This window comes from Vulpes lagopus, chromosome 10 (assembly GCF_018345385.1).
Source record: "Vulpes lagopus strain Blue_001 chromosome 10, ASM1834538v1, whole genome shotgun sequence".
Taxonomy (NCBI): Eukaryota; Metazoa; Chordata; class Mammalia; order Carnivora; family Canidae; genus Vulpes; species Vulpes lagopus.
This window is the reverse complement of record NC_054833.1, coordinates 37,760,400-37,783,243: the sequence shown is the minus strand read 5'-3', so window position 1 is coordinate 37,783,243 and position 22,844 is coordinate 37,760,400. Positions and strand designations below refer to the sequence as shown.

Sequence of the window (22,844 nt, the reverse complement as noted above, 5' to 3'; positions counted from 1 at the left end):
ATCAGCTGCTATGGTGGCTGGACCACTGGCCTTTGAGCTTAAAGGGACACTCTGCCTTTATTTGCTAGAGGTCGGGCGACTTCTGAGTCACTCTGAGAGTAGCAGCTGCTCAGGCTCAGCCTGGTGTTTGGGGTCCACCCCCCACACCCTGCTGTTCTTGGCATTGGCCCCATCGATGGGCCGTGGAGGTGGGAGCACTATGGCAACAGTCTTCCTTCACGGGGTGGAGGGGGGAGATGTGTTCTGCGGCTGCCCCTGTTCAGTCTGTTCTGTGGGCAGAGTTCTGGGAACAAACTCCCCCCAAATCACTGTCAGCCTGGCGGTGCGGGGAGGAGCAGCAGAGCTCTGCCTGTGGCTTGTGACCCTGGAGAAGTGGTGATTTTACTCCTCCTCCCACCAGCCTGCCTAGAGAATCCCATACCTCCGAGGCAGGTCACTAATGGCTTTCTAGAAACTTTCTCCCCTAAAAGAGGAAAAGAAAAGAATACCCTATAATTTTTATAGTACCTTCCTGTGGGAAAGTTCTTTCTGGTATCTACCTTGAGCCCTTTGTGCTATAGCCAAAGCTTATTTTACTTTGGCTGACCGTCTCGTACCTCATACATCAGATACGAGAACCTTCTGTAAAATCGAAGCTTTCTCAGACTTCTTCAGGAAGAAGAATTTGGGTTTTCTTAATCTTTCACCAGAGCCTTATCACCCAAACCTTTCATTATCTTTCTCAATTATATCTTTGAACCCTCTCCAGAACCTGTCTTTTGAGTTACAGGAACCATAACTTAATTAGATCTTTCATTTCCAGAGGATACTCCTAGTGCTTAAGGAAAAAAAATGAATTAAATTTCAGTCAGATATATTTCACTGGGAGAAGGGCCTAGGAAAAAAAGAAAGAAACTGGATCCTATATATAAATAGCCCATTATATCACAAATGAGTTTTTCTTTTCCCAATTTTTGAAACAATGGATCCTTTTGGGGAGGGGGCTGAATTTAATTCCGCAGAGATCCTAATCTAAAAGGCCATAATTTGCATTCTTTTGTGGGTATGTGGCTTCTGGATTCAAAAAGAGCGTTAAGATGTGTGCCTCTGTCTAGTAAGTGGTAAAGGAAACACTGCTGGCAACGTGGCAGCAATTAAACATCTTATTCAGGTGTGGGATCAATGTGTGTGTGTGCGTGCGTGTAGTGGTTGGGGGAAGATGTCCCTGGATTTCCAGTCTTTTCTGTACCAGCTTTTTTTTTTTTTTCTTTTTTAAGATTGTATTTATTAATTCATGAGAGACACAGAGAGAGGCAGAGACACAGGCAGGGGGAGAAGCAGGCTCCCCACAGGGCTCCATCCCAGGACCCTGGGATCACACCCTGAGTCAAAGGCAGACGCTCAACCACTGAGCCACCCAGGTGTCCCTCTGTACCAGCTTTTGTTCTGAGTGGCTCAGATGCGTCTGTCTTGCTTCTCCATAACGTCAGCTTACTGCAAGCAGCCTTGCTTCCGTAATGCTGTTTTACTAGTTCTGTAATGCTGTGTAGATTTCTTGATCCTGATCGTTTGGTGTTTGTGCTCAGAGTTTCATGGGGGAAAGGGTATTGACTGGTCTTGGGCTGTGGAGCAGAGTCACAGAGCCATGACCGCGGCCAGGCTGTTTAGAGCACGTTAGTTTGCTTCCTTCACCTGAGATCCCCCTGTGCAAAGTGAAGAAGCTGAGCTCACAGATGATCTGATGGTCCTGCCCATCTGACCCCTGGGATTCCCAGCCAGCCCTTCTTGTTGCTCCATAGAGGGCCCAGAAGATAGACAGGGGAGCTGGGTTCAGCAGCCCATTGAAAAAAAGGGTGCTCGGAGAGTGTCAACAGCAACTGAAAGAATTCCCTCCCCCTCGCCTCTCTCTTCCAAGGAGCCTGAAGCTGTAGGGTGGAAGGGATGAAAATGGCCATATGTTGGTCACCTCCATGGTGTCAGGCAAGAGTTCAAGGCTCCTTATGCTCACCCCTCACTACGGAGTAGACGTACTGAGTGTCTGACACCACAACCACCACCCTGCCCACCCCTGCCCAGGGGAGTCTACACTCCTCAGATCCCACTCAAAATGTCACCCCCCAGTGAAACCTTCCCTGACCCCTCAACCCAAGCTCGATGTCCCTGTCCTATATTCTTTTGGTTCCCTCTGCTTTCTCTTCATTGCACTCGCCACCAATGTCATTATCCATATAATCAATGCTTTCATGTCAGCTCGGGCAAAAATTTCAGAAGGGCCAGGACCATATAAGTCTCATTTTCTACTATATTCCTAGAGCCTAGCACAGTGCTGACAAAATAGTAGTTCAGTAAGCATTCGTTGAGCAAACGTAAGCATGAATGCAGAACCAGTGGATGAATAGCAGAGCTGCCTGCAAACCCAGAACTATCTGTATCTGGGACACCAGATTTCAGATGCTCTACTTCCATGCATGTGCACAGGGCCTCACTGCTGTCACCTTCCTGTGACAAAGCCCCTCCTGTAAATAGGGCTTTGATTAGTTTCCCCAGCAGGGGGAGTGATGGCCGGCCCCACTCTGGCCCTAAACAACCTGTGCTACTTGTCCCCAGGGAGGTCTAAAATAGTTGGGAAGACTATGGATCCAGGCCTGAGGCTGTTGGTGGTGGTTGGCGGTGGGTGGGAGGAGTCACTGAATTGCACCAAAGTAAATGTCCTTGTGGGCATTAGCCCCACTTTCTAACGTGCTTTGCCAAAGGGGCTGCGAATTTTAAAAACTGCTCAGCAGGGGATCTGGGTCAGTAGGAGTGGGTGAAAAGAGGACAGACCAAGACATGACAACCTTTAGGGAAGCAAAAATAAAATTCTAATGTGGAAACTGCTCAAAATAGATTGCATGGCTGTCAGGCTGCATGCAAATCGAGTGCTAATTACATGGAAATTAATTACAAAGTCCTAATTTCCATATGCCTTGCTATGACCCTAGGCGCCGGGGTGGGGGTGGGGATCCTGCCGCAGGTGTCTCCCCCACACCACCAAGGCGGCTGTGATGTCGCCTACTTCACACTCCTGCCATGATAGTGAAAAAAGCTGATAGGAGGCTAAAAATACTAACAATAGAAATTTGATTTCTTCTTCCAGACAAAAGGCCTTGGCATCCACAGGAGGAAGAAGTGTTCAGGCAGCATGTGACTGGTTGGTATGAAATAAATAAATAGAGAAAATAGCATATAATTAACTCTGAGTGTATGTGGATGAGCAGGGATGTGCAGCCTTTCTCTAATGGGCTGGGCGGGGTGGGGGGGGTGCTGGCAGCACGAGCCAGAAGACCACGTGACAAGCCCATGTATCAAGCCAGTTGCCTCCTCTGTCTGGGCCTCAGCTGTTTGAAAAAATTCAAAGCGTGTCCAAGGTAGAGCCCTTATCACAATATCTGTCCCTGTTCATCACTTAAAGATACACCTTAGGTACGTGAGTGCTAGGTGAATCAGCTTTTTAAAAAAAAAAAAAAAATCCTATCTGCTTTGTATGACATCACTCCCAGAGCAGACCCCACAAGGCTATGCTCCTGAAGCTCTCCTGATGTTTGGGGGCATGTGGGTTTAACTGTAGGCTGAACTGGAGGGACAGGCAGGGTTGGAACAGTGCTGATGGGCTGGAAAGGGATTTGGGGTTTATCTGAGGATATCTGGAGTTTATCCGGAGTGGCTTTAGGATTTTTTTATGGAGTTGTGGGATGTGGGTATGCAGCATGATAGGCAAGAGAAGTTGGTACATCTGAGAGCTGGTTATGCAGTATGAGCTTTGAGGGATGGACTTCTTTAAAGCATACAAATGAAAACCCATCCCTTTGCAGGGCCTGGGGTATGGAGCATGTGGAGAGTGGATCTGTCTCTTTCGGGTCTTCCTTCCTTTCCATTGGTCTCCAGCGAGGCCTGCTTGGCTCCCTTGTCTCTGGCAGGTTGTTCTCTCACGTCGGCGACCCCTTCCTGGATGACCCCCTGCCCCGGGAGTACGTCCTCTACCTCCGACCCACCGGCCCCTTAGCACAGAAGCTCTCCGACTTTTGGCAGCAGTCGAAGCAGATCTGTGGGAAGAACAAGGCACACAACATCTTCCCCCACATCACCCTCTGCCAGTTCTTCATGGTGAGCCACAGACCCTCCCCAGCCCCTGCTCGGGGGAGCCTGGCTGCCATATGCCAGCCAGGGCCTTGCGACCTGGAGTCACGGTGCAGAGCCTCCCAGGCAGCTGGCAGAAAGAGCCACGGGCTCCTAGGCTTGGATGCGCCTTTGAGGAATGAGTAAGGCCCAGAGCACCACAGGTGTGACGTGCCATCACGATGACGGCTGTTCCTCAGGACTCTAGGGACAAGCCTGACCCCCTGAGTGAGGATCTGCACAGGCAGCCACAGCAGTGAAACTAATGCAGTGTCTGCCCTTGTCCGTTGTAGGGGGAGAAATTGGCTGGGACCAAGAAATGTGGCCTATAGGTAGGAGGAGGTGACCTTTGCCTCATGGACATTGTCCGCAGGTCTGTCTCACCAGGTCTTTCTGGAGACGACAAAGATGACCTCTGACCTGCCCTGGTTACCTAATCCATCATCCTAGCCATCACAGAGCTTCCTTAATGACCAAATTAATTCCCCTCCTATAATAAATATCAATACATCTCATCTACTTCAGTTCTCTGTGGAGGAGGAGCCGAGCTGGCTTATCCAGGCATATTCAAGAAGAAGCAGACTTTAAGATTATTTTGAGATATTTTTTCCAGATTTTCTCTGTCTCTTTAAGGTAAAAATGTGTTGCTAACACTTTCTTTCTTACCGTTCACTTGGAAAATTAAAATGATTACCACTTCCTCTTAGTCATCCCAGGATCTTTCTCAAAAGCATTCAGAGTTCTAGAGACACTCTTTTTTTTTTTTTTTCCTCTCCAGTGCTCCAAAGAGGGTGGGAGGATGACATCACAGCTGAGCCCCATTCTTCCCAACTATCATGGGACTGGCAGTCAAGTCAACTTCTGATCATCTAAGGGGAATAGGCATGGCACAGATGGTGGGAGGAGATGGAGAGCACGCCCTTCACCCTGGATGCTGTGCTCTTCGGGAACATTCCTCCACTCCTCCCTTCCACTGGACCAGTCCCGCCTCCTGGCTGGGCTCAGGAGCACAGCAGGGCAGGGTGGGACAGAAGAGTTGGTCCCTGGCCCTCGTTTGATCTACCAGTTAAGCCACTTCCAGATCACTGGAGCCTGCAGGTCCTCTCCCTCCTCTCGAGCAGACGTGATGATTTAGTAATGGCATCGTCAGCCTCCAGCTCTGACGGTGGAGGATGCCACATGCTCAGCCCCAGTAGGTAGACCTCCACCCCCACGCCCCTCTGAATGAAGCATTTGCTTTCCCCACCAGTGTGAGGACAGCAAGGTGGACGCCCTGGGGGAAGCCCTGCAGACCACCGTCAGTCGCTGGAAATGCAAGTTCTCGGCCCCACTGCCCCTGGAGCTCTACACATCCTCCAACTTCATCGGCCTCTTCGTGAAGGAAGACAGCGCCGAGGTCCTCAAGAAGTTTGCCGCCGACTTTGCTGCAGAGGCCGCATCCAAAACAGGTGAGCTGATTGATGGCTACGGGGTCCCATTAATCAAAAATCTGGGGAGGAAAGGGGTAGGCGGGTATGGAGGAGTGGGCTGGGGCCAGGTGGCGGGATGGGGCAGGAGGTCCTGCAGGAACGCACAGAACATGACAAGGGACCCCACCCTTTCCTTCACCCCTTTGCTCCCTTTTTAACGCGGCAACTACCGTTTTGCTCAGCCTCCTGCGAGAACGTCCGTTGCCTGCCCCCAGGCCCGAGCTGAAGGCACGCACATGGCTGTTCCACACTGAACCATGAGAGCATCCTTTGTAGCTCTGCTGTCTTTCCAATGCAGAGTTAAAGAATCTTGCTTCCCCCACCACCTCCCCGCCATGCAGGCATTGGTCTGGGTCTCACAACTCTGTGAGGACCCAGGGCTGTGCCGGGGGTGGTGATCCAACAAATGGTAGAGTGGAACCGCTTAGTATCAAATCATACATCCATTGAGCCAATGTCCCACACTCACTGAAACCCATCAGATGGGTCCCTAAAGCCTCAACAGTCCAAAAATGTCACTCTTTCAAGATGTTCCTTGCTCCTTCCATGGCAGGTCTTAGTTCAAGCCAACTGAGATTTCACAGCAAAGGAATTAGCATAGAGAGAAACTCAGGATGTATGTTGACGTAGGCGGAAAGCACAGAAAGGGGACAAATGTGAGAAGTTGCTAGGGCTTTCCTGTCTGCCTCCCGGTTCAGACGGGCTCACGTAGGTCAAGGAGAGCCTTGCCTCCTGCAGGGGGGCAGACAGACAGTGGTGGTGGAGGGAGGAAAGAGTTGGCAGGGGGAGGTTTTGGTGACCCCCACAGAGAGAGAAATCACAAGTGGTGGGTATTTATTAGGGATCCACTATGTGTTTATCCATGAAGCATGCAACAGAAGAAGTGGTTTCTCCTGGCCAGAGGTGCAGGTTCAAGTACAGGTGATAACGGAGCTCTGAGATGAGAAAGGCCACCCCAGAGCAGAGTGGTTCCACCATCAGGGAAAAAAAGGAAATGCACACTGGATGACATGGGTCCCTACCATGGAGGAAGGGCCCTGCGGGTGGCACCTGCTATTTTGCTCAGGGCTCTTTACCAGAAAAGCCCCCAACAGGGCTCAGGATTCTAGAAAGAGCATGATGAAGGCTCAGCATCACCAAGCAGGAGGGCAGGGAGGGCTCCACTCTCAGAGGGGCTCCGGCCCTGAAGGTACCTATTCTATGTGGGGGAGCAGGGCCTCCTCAGAGCTCCTGCCCAGGCACACCTTCTTCCCCAGGGACCAGGCTCTGCTCTCTGACGGCCCTGGAGCCCACCATTTCTTAGCTTAATAATTCAGAGAAATAACATAATAGGCAAATTATTTCCTGTTCCTATCCCTCTAACTCAGGGAAATGGCTCTTTTTCATCCCACAGTAGCTATTACCAAAACCACTAAAACTCCCACAAGACCCAAATCTGGTGTCGTAGCCACAAAACCCAAATCCCTCACAAATGCATAGAGCAGGTCTCAGCCAGGACTACGGCCGATTCTGATGGCCCATGATGAGCGAGAGGCCAGAGGCCCTTGCTTCCTTTCCTTGCAGGGAGAGGTAGGGCCAGTCCTCTCCAAGACCTGGGGCCACTCTCTTGAGGAGCCCAGCCAGCTGGGTTCCCTGCCCCTGTGCGGCCCCCTGGTGGTGACTGGGACAACTGGGTGGCTGCTCCAGCTCCTTGCCTTCTTGTGTGCAGAGCTGGCCATCCCATCTTGGCCCTAGAACTCAAGCCTTGTTATTCTAGAGTTTTGGGCAGATCCGATTCCTTCTGCAAGTAGATTCAGTGCCCATCATAGGTGGTTTAGGGAGATTCATGCATGTGTATTCAATCATCTACCGAACACTAAAAGCCTATAATGTTCAGAACCCTGATATGTTGCGAACAGGACCCAGAAAGCCCTTGCCTCATGGGGACTCACACCACAGAAATACACTCCAGTGTAACAGAAAGAGAGCCAGCTGCTACTTCTATCTCCCTGTGACATGTGCAAGCCGCTTAATTTCTCAAGTTCCCTACGTTCCCTCTGGTTGTATCTTCTTGGACAGTAGATGGATCTCCCCCGTGCAAGGATGTACAAAAGAGAAATAAAATCCATTTGTCTATGTAGGGAGAGTGGTTTCTTTTTTCTACTATTTACAGGGTCTTAGAGGAATAGTCTGTATACTTAAAAAAAAAAAAGAAAAAAGAAAGGAAACCACTGGTTTAAAGATTTTATTTATCTATTCATGAGAGACAGAGAGAGAGAGAGAGAGAGAGAGAGAGGCAGAGACACAGGCAGAGGGAGAAGCAGGCTCCTTGCAGGGAGCCCAACTTGGGACTCAATCCTGGCTCTCCAGGATCAGGCCCTGGGCCAAAGGCAGCGCTAAACCACTGAGCCACCGGGGCTGCCCCTAAACCAGTGGTTTTCAATCAGGGAGGTGATACCTCCCAGGGGACATGTGGCAATGTCTGGAGTCATTTTTGGTTGCCACAGCTCAGAGTGGGTGCTACCCGAATCTAGTAGGGAGGGACCAGGGATGTGGGTAAAGACACCCCCCCCCCATGAAGAATTATCTACCCAAGTGCTGCTGGGAAACCCTGTTGTGAATTTTGAAAATATTCCATCTTATTCCCTGGTTCCTCCATCAGAGTCACCCAGACGCTAAGAGACCTGGTCTCAAAGTGCAGGCAATATAGCTTTGGCATTCACATAATGACAAAACTTCTTTATTTCTACATAAATTAGCTCACCCTTCCATGTCTTGGTTTCTTCATCTGAATGGTGGGCTGGTGATAGTGTGTTGGGAGGAAAAGCCGACCCAAACGATGAGCCCTCAGCTGATCCGCAGCTCCTATGGAAGAGCCAGACTGTAGCTCTCAACCTCTCAGATTTTAGGTTCATTCAGGATCCTTTACCCCCTCCTCTCCCCTTATTCTGCTGCTGTGAAGGAGGGAAATGGGTTTTGTCTGGCCAAGGGACTCCCTCCTTTGTCACTTAGGAGAATTTACAAGGGCACCCTTCTGTGCTCCTTGAGTCTCCGCCATCACTATGATGACCACCTTCTAATATCCGTTTCCTTCCTTCCTTCTAGAAGTCCATGTGGAACCTCATAAGAAGCAGCTTCATGTAACCCTGGCTTACCACTTCCAAGCTAGCCACCTACCCACCCTGGAGAAACTAGCTCAGAACATTGATGTCAAACTCGGCTGTGACTGGGTGGCCACCATATTCTCACGAGATATCCGGTTCGCTAACCATGAGGTAACGTCTCACCGTGGCTTCTGACGCCACTGGAGGCGCAGGGGCGCAGACACAATCAAAAGCACTTTGCAGCTCACTGCTGTAGAGAGATGGGTGCCAAAGGAAAGCAGCGAAGTGAGCACCAGACCAGGAGTCAGTCGGCCCACAATTTTCTCCGGGATCTCCCTGCCTCCCCCGGGAAGCTTGGAGCTGGCACCCTTCCTCCCTGGGTCCCAAGCGACTCCTCGGTGTACTGCTCCCATTGCTTTGTCTGCCCTGCCAACCTCACTGGGCTGATGCAGAAATGAAATGGGAGGATAGAAAAGTATGTAGGAAAAATTTTAATTCTATAAATTCATGGGGTCCATGAAAGACCTCAGCCAGATTTTAGGTGAGGAGAATGCAGAAATACCGGGAAAAAAAAGAAAATCTGTGATCACATAATTAACAGATACTTGCTAAGTATCGATGCCATGTAAGTTACCATGGAACATACGAGAATTTTAAAACATGGTCTTGTCCTCAAGGAGTTTGAGTCTAGTAGGGGAGAGAGAAGAGACACACGAAATAAAAACAGAGACCACATGTTGTGACAGTCTGTGTGCTTCCCCCGTGGGAGGCAAGAGTGGGACCACTGGCTCCCAGTGCATGTGGAAAGGTTGGCATAACCCCAGCATCCTCCTTTGGAGGGAATCGGTATTGATTTCCAAAACAAGCCCGCGTGCCACTCTGAAGAGTAATATTGCCCTTTATTTTCCTGAAGGAGAAGCTGAGATCCAAAGAGAATAACTGGCTGGTCCATAGCAAACTAGCAATTTAGGGCCAGAGCTGAAGCCAGAACCCAGGGATCCTGAATAATAAAGACAAGCAACACATCTTTAAAAAAAAAAAACAAAAACAAAAAAAAGCACCACAGTTTGATGAAAAATTTGTCATCCAATTTAATTACATTTATGAAACAGTATTTGATTTGCTTCCCAATTTTTCAACAGCAAAAGGACTGACGTTGTTAGTTTACCAGCTTTAAAAAAAAAAAAAAAAAAAACATCTCTGTTAGACATTAAAAATATATGAAAAACAGTTGGAGTCTCAGGGTCTCAGGGTCTAGAGAGTGGGAGTGCTGAAAGGAGCCGACCCATAAACCAAGGGCCTGTGAGTGTCAGGGACATGCAACTCTGTCAGACCCTGCTGACGGGAATGTTGTGTCCTCCTTCCAAGTTCATTTGACGGAAGTTTCTGGAAAGACACAACAAGGAGGCGGGGTGGATCTGACTTAAGAATTGTGACAGCTCCCGGAATTGCTTAGGAGGAGTCCTAAATATAACGGGGGGCGGGGGGGGGTGGCTGACTAGGTTCCTTACAAGGACAGAGCGGGGGGGGGGGGGGAGTCAAGGGTTGGGTGTAGATGGACGGAGGGAAGTCACCTTTCTAGGAGAAGGAAGGTGGCAATGGAATTTTCCAGGAGTATCTTCTAATCAACACTGCCCTCCAGTTAACTCAGAGGGTAATTGCTTTTCAGCCTGACCCACATTCCGCTCAATTGGCATGGAGGAAAAGAGGCAGCAGGCGCCCACGCGAAGTATTTTCTAAAAATAACTTGGCCTCTTTTATCTCGTATTTGTAAAAGCTCATTTATTACCCTTCCTTCTGATACGGCTGGCTCTCCGAGGTCATCTGGCTCTACCTGAGCCCCCCTTGCATATAAAAACCTTCCCTTGTCTGCCTTCTTCTGTCCCCCCGGGAGGGAGGTTGGATGGATCGTGCCAGGGAGGCCAGCAGACGTCCAGAGACGGACAGCGGTTTGGACAAGGGCACTCAGCAGGCCACACTTGGGAGCGCATCCAGGGCTCAGCCCTCTGCCGCCGCCCACTTTGGTTTTGGGCTCGCAAATGTCTCTCTGTACGTTGTGTAGTCTTCCCTGTTCATGATGACGTGAGGCCACGCCGGTTTTCTATGCCAAGTGATAGAAATCTGAAGGAGGACAGCAATACACAAAAAGCACCCATGGCTCCAGATCCCGGCTCCATCCATGTGGCGGTCGTTAGGTTCGCTTCTGTAGCTCCTAGAACACTCCCATCCTTGGTTGTGTCATGGTACAGTGGCGAGAGTATTTTGCTGGACTGTTGCTGTCGTGTGGGCTCCACGAGAAGATGATGGAAGGGTCCTGGTAGAGGCAGCACAGCGTGGCTGCAGCAACAGAATTGCTGTTGCTACGAGAAGCTTCGAAGTCAAGGAGGTTAGGTTCCTACAATCACAAAGGGCTGCTGCTGCCCGTACAAAGGGAGAAAAACTAGACTCAACCATTCTTACAGGTAAACACTAAACATAAAGAGGTATAATGCGGTGCAGAACGGGGCCTGTGTCCTGCCAACTCTCGAACGTAGGTTGACTTTTCGCATGTGCTTCTGGTAAGCGGAATGGGCTGCGGGGACACGGACACCAGTTATGATTTGAGATTTGTTGCTATGTCTTATTTTATTGTTTATCCAGTAAATTAGAGTTACCTTCTGCTTAGGACACACGGCCCCCTAACGTTCCTTGGTTGTGCCTCTGTTTCCCGGGAGGCAACCTAGAGATAGAAAACTCACCCCCACCAAGCGATCGGAGGAAGGAGTTCTCATCCGAAGTCACTTTGAGTTTCTCAATGGAAAAGAAAGTTCTTGGCCAAAGGCATAATTAGTCAAAACTATGCTGTTCTTGAGTATCTAAGAGACATGAGTTTCGACTTGTTCCCCCTATGACTTGGTACCCCTCTCCACCCTGTTCCAGGAAAGGGAGGGTTCCTTTGGGTGCATCATCACATACCTAGCTTAGAGAGTTGGTTTTTTTTCTTCCCTAAGCTGTTTTCACAGCCCAGCAGAAAACCTCCCTGGCTAGTTCGGAACGGCGGTTTGAGCGCGAATGTGTCGGAAAAACAAGGGAAGGAGTGGGAGGGGAACAGGGACAAAGATCTGGAGCTGAAAGATCTGTGTGTTTTCACTTCCATTCTCTGAGGAAAAAAAAAAAAAAGATCACCTCTTTTTGCCTATGCCCTCCTTAGAGAATTCCAGAAGGAAATCCGTTATAACATGTTCCGATGTGTCTCCTTGACAGACACCGGCGAGCTGGTTAGCCCACAAGCACAGAGTCCAGGGGTCAGGCTAGAAGGAAAAATCAGGCGTCAGGGTTCAATAGACATAATTATGCACCTTCTGTGTACAGGCTCTGACCTATAGAGTTTTTCCTTAGATTGTCTTATTAACTTTTATAGTCCAGGCATTGTTTTACAGATGAGAAAAGGGAAGCCAAACAGGGTTAAAAACCTGAAGGTGGAACCAGAAGAATTAGCCTGCCACTAATGACTTCAGGACTGTGGGAAAGCATCTCCCTCCATCATTGTGTTCCATGTGAAATAAATAGGAAAGGAAGTATTTTCCTTACTATGGAGGGCCCTTGCTATAAATGAAAAAACAGGAAAATGTTTTCTAAAGCATCTTCATGCTGATGCCATTTATATATATATATATATTGAGAAAGGAGGCAAAAAATCAAATAAGGCAGCCAAACAGCGTGGCCAATGGTTGGCTCTGAAGGCTCTTTTGGAGCCCAAAGAAGGAAACACGTGGTCTCCATCTGTTCGCTGGTGAAAGCTGGTTACATGGACAAACACACCGATGGCTGTGAAAGATATTTTTCTTTCAAGGTCTTTGTGAGAAATGTAGGTTTAAAGAAAGCTCCTTGAAGGCAGAGACTGTCTTGTTGAAGCCTCTGAGATACACATAAAGGGAAATGCATCGGTCCCCACGCCTGCCTACAGAAGAGTGTCCCCACACAGCCCATCTGTAACCCCCAGATGGAAGACTGACTTTCCATAAGCAGAATTTCAAGTGTCTATTATGGTGCCGACCCCAGCACATGGAGAAGGGGAAACCAGGTCCAACCCCATATGTACAGCAGCTTAATAGAGTGCCTACGGGCTTGCAGATGAACTCCCCAAAACTGTATGTGAATCCTGACAGGAAGAAAGACATGCCCAAAGGAAAGTCTGGAGCCATCTAGTAGCACCAGGCACACACCCATCATACCCTGGGAAAAAAGGACGGGGCGGGGGACATGTTTTCCGATCTGAGTCCAAATCTATTCCAAGTCTGCAGACCCCAGGGGCGCCTGTAAATGTCAACATCTGGATGTGTGCGCCGTTAAAGTGGGACACACAGATGTGCCCTGGAGGCACTCACACTGGGTGGGATGTGGGCCTTACTCCTCCTTCTCTTCCTCTTTCAGACATTACAGGTGATCTACCCCTACACCCCACAAAATGATGACGAGCTGGAGCTGACCCCGGGGGACTTCATCTTTATGTCTCCCATGGAGCAGACCAGCACCAGCGAGGGCTGGATCTATGGCACCTCCTTAACCACGGGCTGCTCTGGGCTCCTGCCCGAGAATTACATCACCAAGGCTGACGAGTGCAGCACCTGGATATTTCATGGGTGAGCAGACTCAAGGTCTTTGCCCACTGCTTTGGGAAGAACACTGCAGCCTGGGAGGAGGTGGTAGGGAAGCAGACGTGAGCCTGGCCACACGTGGCAGCAGAACAGGAAACAGAAGTTCGTGGGGAAGAAAGCTGTAGGTTCAGGGCATTCGGGATAGGGCTGGTGGGGGGTCATGGGAAAAATGATGGATGGATCCACTCTCCTGCTGTCTGCTGAGTTCCTGATCAGAGACTACCTAGAAGCTGCTCGTTAGGGTCCATCTCTCTGGCTGAACTGTGAGGCATCCCAGTGCTGAGACTTCATGGCCGTTGGGCTTCTGGATCCTTCGTCCTGGGTCATTGCTCAAGAGTGGTCTGACTCCCCAGAACAGCTGGGCAGGTTCCCATGATGCCAGCTGGACCAGTAGTGAGAGGGTTTGCAAGGCTCAGGGGACCTACCTGCCCCTCGCCTGTTGGGCAACCCTGAGCAAGTCCCCAGACTTGGCACATAAATGCCGAGATGAGAGGGACCGTCTAAGGAAATGGGCAACTGCCAGAACCTTAAGGTGACACACGGTGGCCCTAGTCCTCTTTAGAGTCATAACTTTGCACCCACCTCTCACTACTGTTTTACCCGCCAAACCAAACTGGTCCCATGTTCAGAGTGGCCTGTGTCCTATGGCCAGCTTTGTCTGGATAGATAAATCAGGAACGAGAGGCACCTTCTCATTCTTCATCGGAGCAGCGCAAAGCCAGCCCTTCCCTGGCGTACTCGGGCATCTGGCCAGGGCGTGCACGCTGGTTTGTTTTTCCTCCCTCTTGTTCTTGCCATGTGCCAACGTGGCTGAGAGCCGGAAGCTCTGAGCACCAGCTGCGTGGTGTGTCGAACATTGTTATTACTGCCATAAAAGAGAAGCAGAGAGGGGCAATTTTCGTGAGTGTTTTGCCTGGAGGGAGAAAAGAAAAAAAGGTTCTCTACCCCAGTTAGTGGCAAGCAGACAAACCACAAACCCAGAGATGGGAAAGAACATCTTCCTTAATGATCCCCTGCCCCGCAATCCCTGCCTCTTCCTTCCAGCCCTCCCCTATCCCCGCCCAGGAGCATTCTGTGGCACCATTGGGAGGTCAAAGCTGCCTCATGTTCCCCCAAACGTTTGTTGTTTGGAAAGGTTTCTGAACATCTAAGTTGGATTTCCAAGGTCAACATTTTATCTCCATGAAAACAAGTGAAGCGTAATACGTGAATACAAGACAAGGAAGATGATTTGTCTGGTGATGCACAGCTCTCACATCACTTTATAAAGTCAGCTTCTTTTTTTTTTTTTTTTTTAATTTTTTTATTTTTTTATTTTTTTAAATTTTTATTTATGATAGTCACAGAGAGAGAGAGAGAGGCAGAGACATAGGCGGAGGGAGAAGCAGGCTCCATGCACCGGGAGCCTGATGTGGGATTCGATCCCGGGTCTCCAGGATCACGCCCCGGGCCAAAGGCAGGCGCCAAACCGCTGCGCCACCCAGGGATCCCTAAAGTCAGCTTCTAAGTGGGAGAAAAGGGAGAGAAACCCTCCTGACCCCTTTCAGATCAGTGTTTCCAGATCCGCTCCCATCCAAACTGGAGCTCAGGCCGAAACATGGGAACACTGGTTCATGGACCACAGGGAGGTTTTCGTGTCCTCTCCTTTTAGTTGAAGAGATTACTAGTGATGATATTGACCTGGGAACCATGTCTGAAACTATTTTTTTTAAGATTTTATTTATTCGTGAGAGACACAGAGAGAGAGGCAGAGACACAGGCAGAGGGAGAAGCAGGCTCCCCGCGGGGAGCCAGATGTGGGACCCGATCCCAGGACCCCGGGATCATGACCTGAGCTGAAGGCAGGTGTCCAACCACTGAGCCTCCCAGATGCCCCCACCATGTCTAAAATTAAACTCTCAGCTGTCACATCCAATGCTGGTCAGAGTGGGGAAGTACTAACTAGGCTTTAGGACACCGTAATCGGGATCCCTGGGTGGCGCAGCGGTTTGGCGCCTGCCTTTGGCCCGGGGCGCGGTCCTGGAGACCTGGGATCGAATCCCATATCGGGCTTCCGGTGCATGGAGCCTGCTTCTCCCTCCGCCTGTGTCTCTGCCTCTCTCTCTCTCTCTCTGTGACTATCATAAATAAATAAAAAATTAAAAAAATAAATAAATTACTGTGTTTCTATTGATATTGATAACATTATTAAAAAAAAAAAAAAAAAAAAAGGACACCGTAATCAAGACTGAGTGTTTATTCCAGTAGTTTCAGGTTCAGTTCCTAACACTCCTACTTAAAAGCTGTGTGACCTTGGCCAAGTTACATCACCCATCTGAGCCCCTATTCATTAATCCATAAGATGGCGATAACAATTGCATTTGCCTCACAGGGGTGTTATGAAGACTGCAAGAAAGGACTTTACATTGATCAGTGCCACAGGTGCAACAGCACTGAGTCTAAAGAGCCGTCAGCTTTTCTTTTCTCTCCAACTTGTGTTTTCCAGTCCTCTCTTACATGCTTGTCGAATCAAACATCTCTTCTACAGAGGTGACCCTTCAGAAGAACTGCACTTTCCTATTTAACCCCAGAAGCAGAAATGACTTAAGGAGGCTCCCTCTAAGACAGATCTTCTCTCTCCCCTAACCAAAGTTAGCCTTGAGGGGGGTGGGGGTAGAGCCCCACGAGATGCTCAAATCACCTGGCTGCCTTGATGGGAAGTTGCCGAGGGGATCCAAGCAACAAGTAGGGACGTAGGGTCAGTTACCCTTCACAACCCTTTCTGCCCTGTTCTTCTTCTAAGTCCCTCCTAAGGAAAGTTTTTCCTACCACCCTTATTAGGGCATCTTGCCCAGTTCCAAGTGTCTCTAGGTACTTGTCAGTTGGTGAAGCCCCATCATGTCCTTTGAAGTGCAGGTGTGGGCGGCTGGCCACCCTTCTGGGCTATCTATACAGGACTGATGTGTCCTAGGGAGGTGCCAGCGTCCCCCCTTGTACTTGAGATGTTCTGGGTATCAGGCGTCGGCTTCCTCCCTATGCTACTCTCAACATAAAGCCTCTGACTATTGTCTTATTGGAACTGACAGCACCCAACTGTCTCAGAGTGAGTCAGGTCCTTTGATTACAATGACAGTCGAGAAGGAGGTTGGCATTCTCCTTGCCAACGGAGCGGAAGGAGAGGGAGAGGGAGAGAGACAGAAGGGATTCTTCAGTGTCTTCACAGCTATAACAAAGCAATGAAATTAAGGGACGTGTACAAGCAAGATGTCAAGACGATTCCATCTATCCAGACATTTCAGGTCCTGAGGCTTTGATGAATCAGACAGTGAAACTGAATTTTCCTTAATGGTGATGTTTGCAAAGAGTACGCCTGTCTATCAGACTGTGCAAATGGCACTAGATTTTCTTGGTCTATGGTTGCTTAATTTTTTCAGCAGGTCTCCTGGGCTGCACATCACACTTGCTGACGCAGCTTTGTTAGGCTGCTGCTTCCCAGGTCCCACCCCAGATCTGCTGAATCACAATCTGTGACAAGTCGGGCCCAGGCTTCCCCGGTGACTCTGATGTGCACAAGGGCTGAAATGTCTCGTTTTCAGGGCATGAGGCTTCTGAAACCTTCGTGTCTAAGCAGGATGAGTCTGTATACAGTCACAGAGGGGGATACTTCAGAGTCCCCAAGTTATTAAAAATCATAGCATTTAAAAAGATGTTTTCCTGACAACCACTTAGCTTTATTATATTGAATATAAAAAGTTGTTTTCCAAGCTGAATTTCAAGGACTACTACCGTGTTAAAATTAAATATACCTGAACAGATGAGGTCAACAGGTACAAGCCAGGACTGGGCTGAGCCAACTGGAATGAATGGCTCCCCTAGTTCTAAAGAAGCAGGAAATCTAAAATGTAAATGGTCTCCTTTGAACACTGCTCGGTGATGCAGAAGGAGATGTTCATTGGATTTGCCTCATGACCATATTTAAATTGCAGTGTTTATTAGATAAAGCCTTTTGGAGACCCTGTTAATCAAAATAATTTAAACATGGCATAATTTGCTGCCTCCCTGTCAGCGAGACCTCTTTGGGGCTTCTGTAGTTAGTGTTACACCCAGAGATGAGAGTTCTTGGCTCACAGCTCTCTACATCTGGTGAGAATGGCCTCCTCTAAAATAATTCTGTATTTAATCGTCTGGTTGGAGGTATTACTACGATGGGGAGAAGGGCAGGGCGAATGAAGACCGAGGAATGGGGGAGAGTGACCACAAGGCTTCCCTGATCATTAGGACCCGCAGGCCAAGTGGTAGCGATAGTAAAAATCCTCCCTCTAATTTGTCAGTTCCGATGGAAGTCACCATGGACAAATTAAAGGCAACAGGGATTGGATGGTTTTTTTTTTTTTTTCTTTTGAGCCAGATGAGTAGCTGGAAACAATGGTACAAAATTGATAACTCATTATTCTTTAACATGCCTTGGCGCCAGGCACGCCTGTGGCATGCTGATTGGCACAAAATCAGGGTCCCTTCCCCACCCAGAGAGATGAACACATCTGTTCCAAGTACAGAAATCCATCCACCCCTCATTTAGTGAGTGCAAGGCTGCAGTTTGAAACAAGATGTTCCTCTCCAGAAACGGGGTGCCCTCTGCTCAGCTGCCCTGCCCAGGGCCTGGGTCCTGCTACCTCCTGCACTTCCATGGACCTCGAGGGTGACTTCCGCCTAAAACAGATACCATCTTTCTTATCTTCTCCTGCAGTTCTTACTCGATCTTAAACACAGCATCTAACGCTCTCTCATTTGGTGATGGCGTGTTGGAGAGGCGGCAGTATGAGGACCAGGTTCTGGGGGAGACGGCGCCCCTGACTATCATCTGCCAGCCCACGCAGGTAACGCTGACCGGCGGGGTCACATCTTCAACTCTACTCAGGATTCACTGGGCACTTACTTGCTAAGTAGGAGGGCTTGCCCTGGCTGCCCCAAAGGGTCCCCGATCTCTTGGAGGAGAAAGGGGCACAAAATCATAAAAGATATACAGGAATTCAAAGCTAGGAAGAGCCATGTAGGTGGTCCTGGCAGCGTCTACCGCATGTGGGTCTAGGCTGGTAGAGAAGGTGGCTCTGCAAAGAGGAGGACGTGTTATCTGTAAAGTCATAATGGTTCTATCTCAGAGGTCAGTGTGAGATTTAAAAAAAAAAAAAAGACCCTTTGCACAGTGCCTGGCACATGGTGAGTGCTCACATATGTCTGAGGGCTCGCGATATATGCCAGAAGCATTGCAGAAGGGAGGAGTGGGGGTGGGGATCGTTCTGAACAACCAAGACAAAGGAAAGTTGAGGATCAAGAGACTAGATCACGTTGGCTGGAGCCCAGGGCTTGAATCAGAGGAGAATGGGAAAAGAAGCAGGAAAGATCATCCCTCTATCCCACATATTAACCCTGTCTGGGCAACTAACCGGCCGCAAATGTAAAGTGCTGGCCACACTAGCGAGACTGGGAATAGCCGACTATCAGAAAGAAGGAACATAGAAACATCTATAAGGATCCACCCAGCAGTGATAGAATCCAAAGTCATTTGGACATGCCTTTGACTAGACAGGCCTATTTCATCACTCAGAGGGAGCAACTGTCCTCCTGAACCATTTCTGGGAACACCAACAACGCATGTAGTCAGACGACAGCGCCAAAAGTGAGATCAGGATACTCAAAGCTGGGGGAGACCATGAGGCCAGATGGTCTAATCACCATGTGTTAGAGGTGAGGCAGACCGTTTTGTGATAAAAGTCCTTGCTCCCTGAAGTTGTTGATGAAGTATCCCTTTAGGGGAGGACTAGATGGCTGGCTGTACATACTGGCTAGTTTTCCCTCTGGGCCATAACTCAAGTGGTCTTCACATTTTAGTACTGGCCAAATGCTACTCCTTCTAACCACCACAGCAACAGCAAGGGTGAGACGGTCTTTGCAACCCTCTGGTTTTGCAAAACAGCTGCAATTCATCTCATTCGAGCCTCAGAATAACTTGTGAGGTCTGTAGGATGAGTCTTACTGCCCCCATTTTACAGACAGGCCAACCTAAATCTGAGGTAGTTATGGGATTTGCCCTCGTTCTACACTGGTAGAATTTGTTCTAGAGCTCAGCTCTGTTCATCTGGCACCTGGCTCCAGGACATGTTCACTTTCTTATGTGCTTCCGCCACTAATAGCCTTTCTTTCCCTGCAGCCTCTGAGGGTCAGTAGCCAGCCCGGCCCTCAAAAGAGATGCCTCTTTGTGTGTCGGCATGGTGAGAGGATGGATGTTGTGTTTGGGAAGTACTGGCTATCCCAGTGCTTTGATGCCAAAGGTGAGTGGTTAGTTGACCTGCTTAGCATTGGCATACCTATTATGGCCTCTGGGGGGCACAGTCCAGCTACATTTGTCTAGATGGAGTCCTTTATGGTCTCTGAGCTATAGGAAATGCCTATAATCTGCCACAATGTAAGTCCTTCCTAATGGTCTTGAATGTTAGTGAAGAGGAAAGTGTCCTTGTCCCCATTCTATTAACTGGGACACCGGGGACCAAAGAAGGCAAATGTCTTGCCCATGGTCATTTGGCAGAGGTGTCCTGATTCTGTGGCCAGAATTTCCTCCATTAAGTCACCCTGGATAATTTTGGTTCCAATTTCATTTGAGTGGCATATCTAAGACTGGGAGGTTTGCATCTCTCAGAATCTTCCTGCTTTAGGGTGTGTGGTTGTTACTTTCACCTAAAAACTATCTCTTATCACTTTTGTCAACCAGAATGCAGGAGTGGATTCCCAGACTCTACCAAAGGAAACGTGTCAGCTTCAATATTTTCTAGAAAAGTTCAGTTCCCTTTCTTTGGCCAAAAAGGAATAGAAATGGAGGGCCATCGGGATCAACAACAGAAGTCCTAAGGAAAACAAAGTCATCCTTTCACTGACTTTTTTTTTTTCCAGGCCGCTACATACGCACCAACCTGAACATGCCTCATAGCTTACCTCAGCGGAGTGGTGGTTTCCGGGATTATGAGAAAGATGCTCCGATCACCGTGTTTGGATGTATGCAAGCAAGACTGGTGGGTAAGTTTCCTGGAGTGATTGCACAGCCTTTCCTGGCTACTTCTACAAAAGACTGGTTCCAGTGTGTATGCCAGGACACTTTCTACAGCTTTCTACAAGTTTCCTACAAGTAGTTTATTTCCCCAATTCAGAAGCGATTTATTTATTACACAACCATGAAGTTCCAAACACTGTGCTTGGCACTGGGCTAGTTTACCATAGTGAATGAGGTATGATCCCTTGAGGGCTGTATGGCCCAGTGAGGGGGCAAGGTCAGCGTCTAGTGCAGGGGTGAGGAGGAGAGGAGAGAAGCCTGGAATGGTAGATATAGGGAAGCCAATTGATCCTTTGAAACTAGTCGGTTCTGGGGTGCCTGGGTGGCCCAGTTGGTTGGATGTCTGCCTTCGGCTCAGGTCATGATCACAGGGTCCTGGAATTGAGCCCTGCATTAGGCTCCCTGCTCAGAGGGGAGAGTCTGCTTCTCCTTCTGCCTCTGCCCTTCCCCATGCTTGCTCGCTCACTCTCTGTCTCTCAAATGAATAAATAAAATCTTCAAAATATGAGGAAAAGAAAGAAAATGGTCAGTTCTTACAGGTCTATTCCATACATACCAGGTGGAGACAGCAGCCCTGTCCTGTTCAATCCTCTAACACATTCACTGATCGTTTACTTTGTGCAAGGTCCCATGCTAGGTGTTGGGGATCCAAGTGAGAGCCCCTACCCTCAGAGAAACAGCTTAAAAGTCAATAAATATCATACATCTTGAATAGAACTGTGTGCAGAGTATTATGGGAACATAAAACACACACACACACACACACACACACACACAGAAGAGGGGAAGAGAAGTCACCTGGACAGAGAAGGAGCAGCAGGGTGGGAAGTGTGTGTCTGGTGGGGAGAACCACAAAAAGTCATAGACGTGGGAAGTAACATTGAAAGTACTTAGAGAAAAGCTCTCTCCTTCTAGACCATGGCTTGTGAGCCACACGAGATAAGGCTGGTGAGCTGGATAAAGACAAGTTCACAGAAGACCTTGCCCCGCATGGTTATCCAGTAGAGAAAAGAAGCATGTTCCGTGAAGAAAGTGTTGAAGTATCGGGTGTTGGGATTTACCTCTGTTATCTAAGAAGATGACAGGTTGAGATCTTGTTTAGCGCAGGATAAAAGTAAAACAAGATCTAACTGTCACAATATGAACCATCTCGTTTATATCACAAGTGTGAAATCAGAGCATTCTCATGTTTCTGGATCTCTCCTAGATGGATATTTTCCTGCTTGTTAGCTTCAGAGAGAAGGAAAGAAAAAGACAAGAGGGGTCTTCCCTTTGGGCTCTTTCACAGAAATGCTGATGAGGGGATGGGCTGGAAACAAGGCTCAAACTGTTGGCGTCTGTGAGCCTCCATTGAAAAAAAGAGGTTTGCAGGGTCTGCCTGCCACCCGCTCCCACGTTAAGCTCCAGCGGAGGCTGCATAAATCCAGCAAGCTGATTCTCCTCTGCCTTCCTTTGCAGGGGAAGCCTTATTGGAGAGCAACACTATTATTGACCACGTCTACTGCTCCCCATCGCTGCGCTGCGTTCAGACCGCATACAACATCTTGAAAGGTTAGACTTGATAAAGGCCCACGGGACTGTCCTTCTGCCTCTAGACAGCACTACGCCTAGATTATCCTAGACTTGGGGAACATGCACCAATTGAAAGCTTCACATTTGGAATTTTTAGCAATGATTCTTTTGGAAGGCATCTGTGCAAGAGTCCCCAAATCATACTCTGGTGGCATAAATGAGACAAAAGGAGGTAGAGAGAGAATTTTTCTCTTGAAAATGTAAAGCCCTCTTGGATGAATGGTAAGCTTGTGAAATATCGTTGTCTGGCAATAATTTGGAGCCTACAGAGTGTGATCCTTTTTTTGCAGTGAAACAGTGAAATCATTTCCTCCCACTCTGCTCTGTTTGCTTCTTGTTTACAGTAGCAACGGTGCTCCTTAGTATCTACAAATCTTAATCATCCCTGTTTTTTTAGTTAATTGGATGACTTTAAAAGCACCGTTGCTATAAAGATCCTCAACTTTCACCCTATAGGGATCTCCATCCTCATTTCACTGGAAGGAAAACTAATAGAAACAGAGTAGAACTGTTCGCTTGTACAAAACAAATGAATGAGCCAGACATAGCCAAGCCAATGAAGAATTTATACTACCTTGGAGGCTTCTATTTCTTAAGTAAACCAGAATGCATTTATGTATTAAAAAACTGGGCTAAAGCAATATAAAGAAATCCAAACAGGGACTGGTCGAGTGTGATTACACTTCCATAAACACCAGACTTGTGCACTGGCACTTGCAAATATTCAAAATTGGATTTTCTGCTGAAGAAAATGAATAATTTACGTGATAACTCAAAAACAGTGTAAGCTATTGTGGAGTGGTGGATGCTGAGAGAATTTCTGAAGTCTCTTGGTGAGGCAATCTTGGGACTTAACCTTAGAAAAAGA

General features: G+C 48.5%; 1 protein-coding gene across 2 annotated transcripts in view; it reads left to right on the top strand.

Annotated features, from left to right (window-relative positions):
* The window catches only part of UBASH3B (ubiquitin associated and SH3 domain containing B), a 139,038-nt gene that overhangs the window by 101,484 nt on the left and 14,710 nt on the right, over window positions 1–22,844 (top strand). Inside the window, exons 2-10 of one of the 2 annotated variants that reach the window (XM_041772367.1) lie at window positions 3,116–3,169; window positions 3,936–4,122; window positions 5,384–5,582; window positions 8,688–8,857; window positions 13,100–13,308; window positions 18,050–18,179; window positions 19,511–19,631; window positions 20,248–20,370; window positions 21,863–21,955. In XM_041772367.1, the coding sequence (XP_041628301.1) occupies window positions 3,116–3,169; window positions 3,936–4,122; window positions 5,384–5,582; window positions 8,688–8,857; window positions 13,100–13,308; window positions 18,050–18,179; window positions 19,511–19,631; window positions 20,248–20,370; window positions 21,863–21,955 (1,286 nt within the window). Of the gene's footprint in view, window positions 1–3,115; window positions 3,174–3,935; window positions 4,123–5,383; window positions 5,583–8,687; window positions 8,858–13,099; window positions 13,309–18,049; window positions 18,180–19,510; window positions 19,632–20,247; window positions 20,371–21,862; window positions 21,956–22,844 lie in introns of both variants that reach the window. The other variant, XM_041772369.1, reaches the window with a different exon arrangement.